Here is a 15,174-nt window from a genome sequence, read left to right as displayed (position 1 = left end):
TTATGTAGACCTGCTTTGGCAATTCCTCTCAATTTTCCCAGATACTCTTAACTCCCTGCACACACTGGGAACTTGGGATTAGAGATTCTGTGTCAGCTAAGATTTTTTTTTTAATTAATTTTCCTCAATATCTAGAGCTTTGCATAAAGTAAGTGCTTAAGAATATCTTGCCTCTTTATCCCTTCTTTCCTACAATATCTTCCTTCTCTCCAAATTCCATAATAAACAGGAAAGTAGAAATATATATATATGTATATATATCTTGAAACCTGTTGGTTATATCAGTTATTTCTCAGATATGATTAATTTACTAAAAACTTTTCCATGAGAATACAGATATCTCGTAAACTTTCAAAATATTTTAATATTTAATATTTTTGTCCATTATTTGTATTAACACAGGGAGCAGGCTTAACATTTATTTCAGTTAATTCCTTCCTAAAGGAAATATTAGAGCCTTCTTACTTCAGAATATTGTTTTATAGGCTCATAATAATTCCTAAAAATATGTTCTGTATATAGGATGGTATACACTATCCATGAAATAGTAGAATTTTCAGAAAGGTGAGAAAATAATAATGACAACCCCCTATAAAATTATCTCCAAAATAATCACAGGTCACTAAACTATAACAATATGAATAATCCAAACTAAATTTTACCAAGTTCTACTTTAGGGAAAGTGTCTCAAATAAATCTTTTGAGAGAAGATTATTTATATTATAAAAGACACAATTCTAAGTGACTTTTATTTATATTTTTACATAATAATACATACTATTTCTTATATTTATAAAATATTTTTAAGCCAAGCAGTGACACATACTTTTCCTTTTTGACCATTTAAAGTTCATCTTTATAGGTCCTAAATTTCAGAGAACACTGAAAATGACCTATTCCTGCTAGTTAGTTACTAAAAAACAAAAAAACCGGTAGGACCTTTGGTATGTAAAAATGAGTTTCTGGGCTTGGCAGAAAGAAAAGGGGAAGGAGATGACAATATGCAAAGAATAAAAAAGTGATTTGCAAGAAAAATGGTGTTAACAATTAGGGTTTCCTTTCAAGTTTCAGATTTTGAACTTTGGAACTTTTGATCCTTAATAAAGGGAACCAACTATCTGAAGCAGCCAGCTTACTTTTCTGTCTTCAGGAGTTTTTGTTTTTGTTTTATTTTTTGCTTTCCCCAGGGAGAACATCTCTGTAGCTACAATCCTCTTGAAACATATAAAGAGGAGGAAATGAGGGGCAGCTTGCCAAGAGAATGGTGACTTGCTCTCTCATCCCCCAATCTTGCCCAGTGAAAAAATAATCTGAATATTGCTTATCTGCCTTAGAAATGACAATAGAATCTTGGTTTAAGAGAAGTTTTTAATAACAGCAATAGCTGCTGTTTCGAAGTAGAAAAATAAGGACCAATTCAATTCAACAAACATTTATTGTCTATTTTATGCAAGGTGCTATGCTAGGTGCTGGTGATACAAAGACAAAAGCCAAATAATCTTTGCCGTCATAGAATTTATATACACTAATACATAAATATAAGATAATTTGAGGAGGAAGAAGATACTAATAATTTGTAGGTGCCAAATAGGGAGGCAATCAGGGGAGACTTTACAAGAGTTGTCAAATCTTGGAGGAAGATAAAGAGTTGGAATGGAAGAGGCAAGTTATTCAGAGAGGGAAGCTTGGGGAAGTATACAAGGGGAAGAAATAAGCTATCCTGGATGATTGGGAGATAAATAGTATATAAAGGGAATATAGAAAAAGAAGGTTGGAAAGGCTGTTTGGAACCAGGATGTGGAGAGCCCTAATGTCAAGCTCTGAGTTTATCCAAGTGGCAAAAATGAGACAGTGATGGTTTCTGAGGGGGTCTATTTCTTAAAATTATTTTGGTAGAAATGTTTGTGGCAGTTCCGTTTGTAATGGCTAAAAATTGGAAAACGAATGGATGCCCATCAATTGGAGAATGGTTGAGTAAATTGTGGCATATGAATGTTATGGAATATTATTGTTCTGTAAGAAATGACCAGCAGGATGAATACAGAGAGGACTGGCGAGACTTACATGAACTGATGCTAAGTGAAATGAGCAGAACCAGGAGAGCATTATATACCTCAACAACGATACTGTATGAGGATGTATTCTGATGGAAGTGGATCTCTTCAACAAAGAGATCTAACTCAGTTTCAATTAATCAAGGATGGACAGAAGCAGCTACACCCAAAGAAAGGACACTGAGAAATGAATGTAAACTATTTGCATTTTTGTTTTTCTTCCTGGTTATTTATACCTTCTGAATCCAACCCTCCCTGTGCAACAAGAGAACTGTTCGGTTCTGCACACATATATTGTATCTAGGATATACTACAACCTATTTAACATGTATAGGACTGCTTGCCATCTGGGGGAGGGGATGGAGGGAGGGAGGGGGTGGAAAAATCGGAACAGAAGTGAGTGCAAGGGATAATGTTGTAAAAAATTACCCTGGCATGGGTTCTGTCAATAAAAATTATTTAAAAAAAAATTATTTTGGTAGCTGTGGGGTTTGGTAGGTGTGTGGATGGACTGAAGAGTGGGACAGACTAGAATCAGGGAGATCAATTAGAAAGCTTGGGTGAGACCTATATTATACTAGTGCCTGTACATGAAGAGTTAGAGGTGGGAGATATTATGAAGTCAAAATAGATAGAAACCAAGTGGATAAAAGGAGAGGAGATAGAGAGTTGGGGAATCCCGAGGTGGAGAATTATGTGAGGAAAACATTTTAAAAACTCAAAATGTTCACAGCAAAGAATATATAGGTATGTATGTGGGGGTATGGTAGAGTGTCTTATAGGGGAAATAAGGTTTTATAGGATTATAAGCATCTTAAAGGAAGGCTGATAATGTATCATCATGTTTATCTCCCACTGACCCACCTTGGGAAGCATCAAAATACCTTTATTTAAGTATTACTGTATAATAGGCCCAAAAGAACTCCCAGCTAAAGATTTCACAAATTTTCAGTTAATTTGGATTTGAATGACTAAGTGATCCCAACTTCTGGATTTCTTTAAAACACAGCTCAGAAACTAACTGCTCCTAGAAATCTTCTCTCCATTCCCACCTGCCCTTTCTATTCAGTATTCATCTTTGTCCCGATTACCCACCTCACATACTTTGTAGTTTTCTTACTTTTCATCTATTAATTATTTGTGTTTGTTTTACTATCTCAGAGTATGGGCTCCACTAGGAAGGGGCCTATTTATCATTTTATTTTGCCAGGATCTGGCATGATACTTTGAATATTAATAGGTCTTTTATAAATGCTTGTTGAATTGAATTATTTTATAGATTAAACCAATGTTTCTTTTGAAAATTTAGGTGGACTTTAAAAAAGATTTTCCAATATAATCTTCATTTTAATGCTTAAGTCAGTGTCAAAAATTATAAAAAAACCAACAACATATTTCTTTGCATTAACAACCTATTAATCCAATATTTTATTAAAATGCAGGGGAAAAGGAGATGAACTTTCTTAGATTTGGAATCATAATATTAGATGTTAGTTTTCATTTAAAATACCCTGATATTCTAAATAGTTGGATAAGCTGAAATTATACATGCTATTTTAAGAACTCCTAAGTGAGGCTCTAAATGTTACTACAGAGGCTTTTCATTCTAATGTGGTTGACATCCTAATTAGTGAAATAACCCATGAACCTGGATACATTGATTAATCAATGTTAAGGCATTTAAAAAACAAAACAAAACAATGGAATGTTTTGATTATATAGCCATCCTAATTGGGAGTAGTTTATCCCTACTATGACTAAAATGAATAACTGAAAAATAAAGTTTTCTTGTCTGGAATTATATATACATATGAATTTTTAAATTACATTCCCAGAGTCATTTGTGGCAAAATTAAACCTATGAAATATAAAGAAAGTACAGTTGAGAAAACAAACAAAAAAAAAATCAGCAGAAGAAAATATTGCAACATAAATAGTACATTATAAACAAATGGAAAAATGTGCATTTTAGCAGGTTGAAAGGAACTGTATCTATTCATGTCCTCTTTCACTACTTTACCATGACAAGGAGATGACCCTAGGTTTTCACAAGCTATGCCAGCAGAATGCCAGGTCAAAAAGGTCCTTCCAAACTGGATTCCAGAGAACCAGTCTAGGTAAACTGTCTCTCAAGTTAAGGACTTTTTTTGGGGGAGGGGGAAGGGGAAGCTGGGGGCATAGCTTTTCATTAATTGTCTAAAAGGACATAAGGAGTAACTGTGATCTGAATTTGTAAAGGCAGTTATATCAATGAGAACAAATATTAGATGAAATCAAAAAGGATTTGCATATATATACATATATAAAACTCTACACTTGTTTTTGAAAATACATATAACCAATATTTTAGCCCCAGTATTTATGCATATACTAAAAAAGCCTAAATAAATCCAAGAGGTGATCTAGCCAACAAAGAGAATTAAATTATGATAGAGGGTTTTTTTTTTAATGCATTAGAAATTGCAGTTCCTTTCAGCTTACTTTGACAGAAGATGGTCTCATTTGTGACAGAAACTCAGCCATCCAAGTGATGGGTAAGCACACAAAGAGAAAAAGCAGAATATCCTGAGTAATACAGACAACATAAGCATCTCCTGAAGACGTGCAGTCAGTGAAGACAGAGAGGGGTAGGAAGCAAAAGTGAAATTCGTGGAGGGTGGTCACCTCCTCATCTCCACCTACCATCGGTTTTAATTCTCTGGAATCGGCTGCCCCTCCCTTACCAGCTTCTTTCATGGATTTTCTACTGTTCTCCACAAATTCCTGTAAAATAAGAGGCAACATATTTTATAATCTCATTTACTTTTAGTAAATAAATGAATTAAGTATAAAGGATATTTAAATATCCCAATTCCAATATGCGAACTTTCCCAGTGCTGTGAAGGAAAGGTATTAAAAAGGTATCAATAAATAACATTTAGTACCACACAAAAAAGCTGCAAAATTTACCCAATTAGAATGCAATATGATGATGATCTGTTAAACTGAATATTTAATTATGGCTCAAAAGTCACTGAATAAAAAACAGAGAAAGAAAACTACAGACCAATATTTTAATGAACATTTAATGAACAAGCAAAAAAATCTAAATAAAACCATTGCAAGGAGATTACATTAGTATATCACAAAGACCATACATTATGAGCAGGTGGGATTTATACCAGGAATGAAAGGCTGATTCAATATAGGAACACCATAAGGATAATTGACCATGTCAATAACAATACCAACAAAAATTATGTGATAACTCAATAGATGCAGAAAAAACTTCTAACAAAATACAACACTCATTTCTATTAAAAACACTAGAAAGCATAGGAACAAAAGGAGCGTTCCTTAAAAAGAATAATTATCTATTGAAAACTCTCAGCAAACATTATCTTTAATGGGGATATGATAGAATAAGATCAATAAGATCAAGAGCTGAAGCCAAGATACCCATTATCATCTCTGTTGATTCATTACTGTACTACAAATGCTAGTCATAGCAATAAGAGAAGAAAAAAATTGAAGAAATTAAAATAGACAATGAAGAAACAAAACTATCACTCTTTATAGATAATATGATAGCATTTTTGGAGAATCCTGAAGAATCAACTAAAAAACTACTGGAAATAATTAACATCTTTAGTGAAATTGCAGTATATAAAATAAGCCCACATTTCTTTACATTACTAACAAAGTCCAGCAGCAAGCTATACAAAGAAAAATCTTATTTAAAATAACTGTAGAGAAATATAAAATATCTGGGAACCTACTTGCCAAGACAAAGTCAGGAACTATATGAACACATCTATAAAACACTTTTCACACAAATAAAATCAGATCTAAACAATTGGAAAACTACTAATTGTTCATGGACAGACTGAGCCAATATAATACCTAAGTTAATTTACTTATTCAGTGCCATACCAATCTAACTATCAAGAAATTATTTTAGAAATTATTAAATTTTTAAAAATTTAAATTAAAAAATAAAAAAATATTAGCATTAGAAAAATAAAATCCATCTGGATGAACAAAAGGTCAAAAAATATCAAGGGAATAAATAAAAACAAATGTGAAGGGATGTGGCTTTGCTAAACCAGATCTCAAACTATATAAAAAGTATTATCATGAAAAGAATCTGGGACTGAGTGAGAAATAGAGTGGTATGTCAGTGGAATAAATTAGGTTTACAATACACACTAATAAATGACTTTTTAATCTAGTTTGATAAATTTGAGGATCCAAGATTTTGGGACAAGAATTCATTATCTGACAAAATCTGCTAAGAAACCTGAAAAATAGTTTGGTAGAAACTAGGTTTAGATCAACATCTCACACTGTATAGCAACATAAGGTCAAAATTGGTACATGGTTTAGACATAAAGAGTGATACCATATGCAAATTAGAGGAGAATAATAGTGTACTTGTCAGATCTTTGGATAAAGGAAGAATTTATGACCAAACTAAAGATAACAAGCATTGCAAGATGTAAAATGGATGATTTTGATTATAGGAAATTAAAAAGATTATGTGCAAAAAAAATTAATGCAGCCACGATTTGAAGAAAAACTGAGAAAAAAAATTTAGAGCAAATTTCTCTGATAAAGACCTCATTTCTCAACTATATAGAGAATGGAGCCAAATTTATAAGAATATAAATCATTTCCCACTTAAAGAATAGTCAAAGTATATGAACAAGCAGTTTTCAGATGAAAAAAATCCAAGTTATCTATAATCATATGAAAAAATGCTCTAAATTACTATGAATTAGAGAAATACAAATTAAAATAGCTCTGAGGTGTCACTTTATACCTATCAAATTGGTTAATATGACAGAAAAGGAAAATGATAAATGTTGGAGCAAGTGTTGGGAAAATTGGGACACCAATGTTAAAGTTGTGAACTGACTATAAATCTTCTGGAGAACAATTTGGAATTATGTCTAAAGGGCTATAAAATTGTACATACAGGCTGATTTCGGAAAAGCTTTAAAAGACTTATATGAACTGATGCTAAGTGAAGTGAGCAGAATGAAAAGAACAATGTACATAGTAACAAGATTATGTGATGATTAACTGTGATGGACTTAGCTCTTTTTAACAATGTGGTGATTCAAGTCAATTCCAAGACACTTGTTATGGAAAATGCCATGTGCATCCAGAGAGAAAACTATGGAGTCTGAATATGGATCAAAGCATAACATTTTCACCTTTGTTGTTGTTTGTTTTCTTTCTCGTGTTTTTTTCATTTTTAATCTGATTTTTCTTGCACAACATGATAAATATGGAAATATATTTAAGAAGAATTACATATGTTTAACTTATATTGGATTGCTTGCTGTTTTGGGGAGAGAGAAAAATTTGGAACATAAGGTTTTGCAGGAGTGAATGTTGAAAACTGTCTTTGCATGTATTTGGAAAAATAAAATTCTTTCAAGCCATTCTCCAATTGATAAATGGTCAAAGGATATGAAGAGACAATTTTCAGATGATGAAATTGAAATTATTTACACTCATATGAAAGTGTTCCAAATCACTATTGATTAGAGAAATGCAAATTAAGACAACTCTGAGATACCACTACACACCTGTCAGATTGGCTAGAATGACAGGGAAAGATAATGACGAATGTTGGAAGGGATATGGGGAAACTGGGACACTAATGCATTGTTGGTGAAACTGTGAACTGGTTCAACCATTCTGGAGAACAATTTGGAACTCTACCCAAAGGATTATCAAACTGTGCATACCCTTTGATCCAGCAGTATTTCTATTGGGCTTATACCCCAAAGAGATACTAAAGAAGGGAAAGGGACCTGTATGTGCCAAAATGTTTGTGGCAGCCCTGTTTGTAGTGGCCAGAAACTAGAAAATAAATGGATGCCCATCAATTGGAGAATGGTTGGGTAAATTGTGGTATATGAGTATTATGGAATATTATTGTTCTGTAAGAAATGACCAGCAGAATGATTTCAGAAAGGCCTGGAGAGATTTACAAGAATTGATGCTGAGTCAAATAACAGAGCCAGGAGATCATTATACATAGAAACAAATTGATTATATGATAATCAATTCTGATAGACATGGTTCTTTTCAATGAGATGAGGCCAGTTCCAATGATTTTGTGATGAAGAGCGCCATCTGCACCCAGAGAGAGGACTGTGGGAACTGAGTGTGTACCACAACATAGCATTTTCATTCTTTTTGTTGTTGTTTGTTTGAATTTTATTTTCTTTCTCATTTTTTTCCTTTTTGATTTGATTTTTCCTGTGTAGCAAAATAATTGTATAAATATGTATGCATATATTGGATTTAACATTTTTTTCAACATGTTTAACATATATTGGATTATTTGACATCTAGGGGAGGGGTGGGGGAAAGGGAGAAAATTTGGAACACAAGTTTGTTCAAAGGTTAATGTTGAAAAATTATTCATGCATATGTTTTGAAAATAAAAAACGTTAATAAAAAAGAAAAAAGAAAAAGAAAATTATATCATAAGAAAAACAAACAAATCTGTGCATATTCTTTATGTATTGCCACTACTAATTCTATATTCCAAAGTAACTTAAGAAAAAAAAGAAAAGAAAAGGACCTAGATGTACAAAAAGATTTATATCAGATCTTTATGTGGTGGTAAAGGGGCAAAATTGAAGGGATACTGCTTAGTTGGGGAATTGCTGAATAAAGTGCATGTGATTGTGATGGAATACTATTGTCCTACAAGAAATGACTAAGAAAGTAAAACCTGGGAAGACTTACAAGACCTGATGCAAAGTGAAATGAGCAGAATCAGGGGACCACTATAAGTAGTAGTGATATTGTACTATGATCAACTGTGAATGACTTAGTTACTTTTAGCAATACAATGATCCAAGACAATTCTGAAGGACTCATGATGAAAAAATGCCATCTATCTCTAATGAAAGAACTGATGAAGTCTGAATGAAGCTCAAACTAGACTTTTAAAAACTGAATGTTAAAAATGTTTATATATAATTGGAAAAAACAAAAAAATATTAACAAAAAGATCATTGGATGATAGATTTAGAGCTTAAAGTGACCCTAAATGTCATCCAGTTCAACCTCTTTATTTTACAAATGAGGAATGGAGGCAAAGATAGATTATCTGATTTATCCAGGGTTACAAAAGATAACAAGAGGCAGAGCCAATGCTTGAATTCCCAAGTCAAATACTCCCTTCACTATACCACCTCTCCCCCAAAATAAGATGTTTCACCCAGGAGTAAATATCTAATTTATCCAAATAAGGTTTACTATTCTTAATTATTTTCTCATATAAATGTTATATAAAGAATATTTAAAAAGTACTGAATGAATTTACCTCCCCCCCCCCAAAAAAAAATCTAATAGGGTATAGGAAAATGAAGAAAAGAATAAACATATATATGTTTATATAGCTTTACTAAACTGGTCAAAATATAAAAAAATAATTATATTCTTTCCTTAACATTACATTGTAAATCATGAAAATAATAGATATTAGTATCATGGGTCTGATGTAATGACAAAGAAAATGTGATATAGGGAAACGCTTCTAAGGCAAAGCATAAGAAATGTATTTTCTGGATCACTATTGCATTAAATATTCCAACTAGTTCTACAGAATTCTTATTAGAGGAGGAAAAGTAATTTGATTAAATTTTTGTTAACGGGAAAAAAATAATCTTTTGTTTTTTAAAAGGGTTTAATTGCAAATGAGATAAATCTATCAAGTTTTGATCTTACAAATATGATTACAATGATAATTTGTTTACTGAAAAGATTTTCAAGCCTCAGTTAATACTTCACTTGCTTCAAATGACTAAATTTCAGTATAACCAAAGAATATTTCTCAGTATTTCTTGTAACAGAACCTAATGTACCTATTAAGAAATTTGCTTTGATGCTTCCAGATTTGTTATTTAATATTCATTTTTCAATCTTCTATAAAACATACTAAATCAAGATCATTTTACAGCTCAAGAGCAAAGCTTTCTGTAAGGACCCTTACTAATATTCTATTATTTCAGGCATTAAGAAAATCTACTAAGTCACTAACAGTTTAAACATAATTTATTATGTGTTATTATTCAGGTAGTAGTTTATGGAAGAAAATAATAAGCCACCTGTAATAAGTCATGAAACAAAGCCACTTATCCTTAAGTTTTGGCACATTTAGTATCATTTACCTTCTTTTAGGAATAGCAGTAATACATAAGGAAAAATGATGGCGAATAGAATCTGGAAAACTTGTCCCCCCCACCCTCCCAAAAAATAAATGCATTTCAGGAAAAGATAGTGAAGAACAATGATATTATAATCTCTATCTTCCTTCTGGTCACAAGAAAAATTTAAATAAACCTGCACAGAGGTTTGTCCAGGTCTGTCCAGTAGGACAGACTGTACTAAGTAAGAAATGATCTCAGTTTAAGCTTAAAAGGGGTAATAGTGTTTCAGCTCATTTATTTACTTAGTCTGACCAAGTTGCCATTTCACTAACCCCAGTACCCTTCCCCAGTTTGTATACAAGCAACTTATCCACACAATGTTACACAGATGGAATCCAAACATTATTCAGTTAAAACAGTTGCCACTTCTGAATATAGGCAGTATCCCTAGAATGAGATCTCTCTGAAAGGAAAAAAAAATATATAGACATATTGTGAATCTAGATAGTACTTAGGTTTTATATAAACCAGATTTAGGCAAAAAGTATAGTCTATATTTATACCAATAGAGGATTTTATTTAGAATGGTAAGGAAGGAATGTAGAACTAAAAAATGAGCAAAATTTTTTTATCTTCAAAGTAGTATTAAGCATTCAACATATTTACCATCAGGACTTTATCCATGTAGAATTCTCTGCCAGGACTTCCATCATTGTACTTGGTATCGATGGCAAAGCATAAGAATAATACGTCCACAACCATTTCATAAATGGACAGGAAGCAGTGAGCAACCAGGAAAGCAAAGAGGCAAACAATGACCAATGGCAGTACCCATACAGTATAATCCTGCTGGTAGTTTAGCAGCATAATCCCTGCTAATGCTGTGCAGCAGACTATCAGGATCTAAAGTCAAGAGAACAAAGACTATTTAATATTTCATGGCAAGTGGCTTCAATTTTTCTTATTATTTTCCTATTATTACTTATTATTCCAGCAATTGTTTGTAGCCACTGCTCATCAGAATGCCACTTCACCTCCAAGCTGGAAGTAATATCTATTACATTTTATTTCTTTCCTTATAGAAACTATGTACTCCTTCTAACAAGAAGAAGTAAATAAACACAGCTTTCATAACATACAATGTTGATTTGAGGCCTGGAAAAAAAATTTAATTTAAATAAAATTTTATTATCCCTGGAAGTAGCCAATATAATAAAATGTCATCAAACCAAATATGAATTTGGAATAATTTAATCTAGGTCAGGCTGTCAATATGCCTGTGTTATATATATCAGGGCTTCTTAAACTTTTTTTCACTCACAAAGTCTTTTAGCTAAAGAAATTTTTATGCGATCCCAGGTAAATGGATATGCAAATAAAACATATACATTATTAAATCATGAAGAAATTTATTTTAAAACAATTCTTTGGTATACATAAAATTTTACTATTTGTTAAAGACAAAAACAAATGTGCAAATTAAAGAGGTGGATGTGCTTGTTTATTTTTTACATAAAGAATTAAATCTTTATTTACTTTTTACTGTTGCCAAATTTTTTGTGACTCCCACATTCAGTTATGCAACCCCTTGTGGGATCATGAACCACAGTTTAAGAAGCTCTGTTACATATAAAAAAAAGTTTGCTAAGAAAATCCACAGTAAAATTTCAGATTTTTGATAGGCAAAAAGATGTATGTGAGGAGGAATATTTAATCTACAAATGAGTCACATATTTGTTTAAAAAAATCTTGGCATGCTTACAAAATAATTTTTATTTAGCCCTTCAAAAAGGTTGCCTAGAAAAACTTCTAAAAATTACATTACTTTAAAATTATTCTGTATTAATGTCTTTTCATTAACTCATTAACTGTCAGTTCAGAAACATACCATGGTACCATTTACAGGAAAAATGCCATATTTCTTAGATTATGTAAACTCCCAAATCTTGGCCTCCAAAAACTGCTCACAATCTACTTATTTTTCAAATCTTATCTCTTCTAACATTAACCTTCTGCTTTAGCTCAACTATTCTAGTTGCTTTTTTTCCCTGAAACATTTTGCATATTTTTTCCTTTGCTCACTACATTATTTTGGCTTGAAATGTATTCCTTACTCCTTTTTGCATATCCCAAACCTACCCATTGTTCAAAGCTCAAGTCAAGTCTTACCTCTACCAAGTCCTGACCATTCTAGCCCACAACCATCTTTTCTATACTACTATTTATATCATTTATCATATGTAATATGATAACTAAATTGGATTTAGCAGTGAAATCCTCTCAAAGTCAATTATCTAACTTTTCACATATGCATATTAATTTCACAAATGATTATTTACTTTTTTGAGGGTAGAGACTGCAGCATATTATAGTGCCTAAACTAGTACAGTCATGAGCACAAATTAGAAGCTGAATCAATATCAGTAAAGAGTAATGATGGATTTTATCAAGGCATGTATACATGTCCAATCAATCCTCTCTAGTCACAAGACAAATGGCAAATTTGAGGGTATGGGTAAGAAAGACACAAACAAACAAATGCTACTGGTCCGAAATGGCAATTGGATCTACTGCCTTAGCTTTTGTAAATGTTTAAAGACTCTGAGTTAAATGATACAAAAGGAGGCTTTGATTTCTTTTTCTTTGCACATAATCATTAGTATTTACAGGCTTACACAGTATTTTACAAGTATTATCTCATTTTATGCTCATCATGATCTCAGCAAGTAGATGCTATTATTATTCCATTTTATAGATGAGAAAATTGAGGCAGAAATGCTTAATGACTTGCCCAGGAGCACCTAATTTCTAAGTATCTAAGGCCATATTAAAATTCAAGTCTTCATGTCTCAAGATCTATCTATTGTACCATCTAGCTGCCACTTCTGAACTATTTGGCACATAATTCTAGAAAAGCACTTAAAAAAAAAAGTAAAATGTTATAATATGCTGAGATATAAATAGGAGAAAAGTAGCATCCACCTGGTAAAGTTGCCCTACATCTCTCTCCAAAGGCTTTTCTCTTAAAATCAACTTCTTTAACTGAAAACCATTTTGTATCCAACATTCTTTTTTAGTTTGTTACCATTATGTTTACTTCCAGTTTGAGATTTGAGAAACATCTTTTCAGGGAAGACATTTAATGACATATCAAACAGTTCCTGGGAATGTCAGAATGTCCTTTAGTTCACCACTCCCCCTAACACCATTATCTAATTATGCACTCATCTCATAGTCTATTGATTTATTTATTTGCTGAAGCTTAAAAAATGAACTACAAGAGCAATCTATTATCTGACAATTTAATGGAAATAGACAACATAAGGAAAAGGCAACTGGCAAACTGTAAGCCTGGACACAAAATCTTGATAGACAGAGATTTCTTAATCTCATCTAAATTAGTTCTTTAGAATAATAAATTCCTTAATTGCAAACATATGCCAGGATCTAATCAGATCAGTAGAAAGCAGGATTAGCTACACCATTTCAAAAATTACATTTTATATGTATAATTTTTATTCTAACTCTATATGTAACAATTTCTTAAGTACCATTCTACTTCCAATTATATAAAACCAACATACTTTATGCTTCAGTTTCTCCCTATGAAATGCTTGTTCTTGTCCAAAGTATGTTTTAAACATACAGTGAAATAATATGGTTTCTAATATATTTGAGTACTTCAAAAACTACGTGATATCACTTATGTCTGTACTCTCATCCCTGATGCAGGCCATTCCTCACTCTATGTTTAAGTAGGTAGTTTTAGGAACCCATAATGGAACAGAGCTTAGAGCACTGGATGTGGAACCAGAAAGATTGGACAGATAAAAGTTCTGTAACTGCAATTAGCTTAACTTCTGCAAGCCTCAGTTTTCTCATTTGTAAATATGGGGATAATGATGCTGGTAGTATCTATTTTGCAAGATTGGTGTGAGAATCAAAAATACAACTTTTAAAAACCTTAAAGTGCTATGTAAATATTAGTTATTTCATGAGCTGTTATGGTTAAATTTTTTTTTTTTTAACCATCTCATGATCAATCATCTTGTGATAAGGATTCAACTAAAGGCTGAATCACATCCTTCCCAAACACAGTGAAACAAAGGTATAAAATAAAATTATGGCAGGCTTTAGTTCTGTCTTCCAACTGTGACATTATATAAAACATATTCTGTGTGTATCCAGATAACTCTGAAATACGAGAGAAAACATGCAGAAGTGATTTCCAGAAAAAGTTCTTTAAAATATAATGCACACATGTTTAAAAGATGGAAGCTCTTTAAAATATACAATGGTCCTACCTTGCCTAGGAATAACATAAAATCTCCCACTGTGTTGATGGTAGCCACTCTCAAAGCATTCTCCACTAGAATTACAAAGGCATCCTTTGCTGAGGTGCAGAAGTTGGTACTGTTGATAGCTGTTGCTGTGTATGCATTCTGAACAAATGAAAAAAAAAATCATCAACAATTTTTTTTCAGGTATAAGAAAATTATGTCTTTAAAAATTTATTCACAATTGTATAATGCAAAGAGAAGAAATAAAAACAAAGAGTAAATAGGTGATTTAAAAAAATCTAAAATAATGTTTCATTTATCTGACATTAAGAAGTCTTGTTATTCTTATTAGCTGACGTAACCCATAAGCACTGAAAAATTTAAATATTCTAACTGTTTTTGATAGAAAACTTTATATTTCAACAAATAATTCTTTTAGGAGAATCCCAAGATAATATTTCAGAAGACTTTATTCAGGACCTCAAAAAAAAAGGGGGGGGGAAGAGTCTGGTCACAAGGACTGCCACAGTGGAATGGAGGAATATTTAGAGAAGAGAAAATCTATTTAGAACTCTTCAGAAAAACTTAGAGAATAAACAGCACATTAGAAAAATTGAAAACTTTATCTAAGCAGAGTATTCCATGAAAAGTAGGATGAAACAAATAAAACTAAAAAATGAT

At 31.9% G+C, this 15,174-nt stretch overlaps 1 protein-coding gene across 3 annotated transcripts in view; it reads right to left on the bottom strand.

The window, feature by feature from the left end:
* Positions 1-15,174, bottom strand: part of SLC44A1 (solute carrier family 44 member 1) — a 205,725-nt gene that overhangs the window by 19,539 nt on the left and 171,012 nt on the right. For 2 of the 3 annotated variants that reach the window (XM_051967106.1, XM_051967115.1), the window contains exons 13-15: positions 14,518-14,655; positions 10,880-11,116; positions 4,737-4,817 (exon numbers count right to left, since the gene is read on the bottom strand). In XM_051967106.1, coding sequence (XP_051823066.1) covers positions 4,737-4,817; positions 10,880-11,116; positions 14,518-14,655 — 456 coding nt within the window. Of the gene's footprint in view, positions 1-4,095; positions 4,818-10,879; positions 11,117-14,517; positions 14,656-15,174 lie in introns of those variants that run through there. The other variant, XM_051967098.1, reaches the window with a different exon arrangement.

This window comes from Antechinus flavipes, chromosome 1 (assembly GCF_016432865.1).
Source record: "Antechinus flavipes isolate AdamAnt ecotype Samford, QLD, Australia chromosome 1, AdamAnt_v2, whole genome shotgun sequence".
NCBI classification, from domain to species: domain Eukaryota; kingdom Metazoa; phylum Chordata; class Mammalia; order Dasyuromorphia; family Dasyuridae; genus Antechinus; species Antechinus flavipes.
This window is presented reverse-complemented; position numbering and strand designations above follow the sequence as displayed.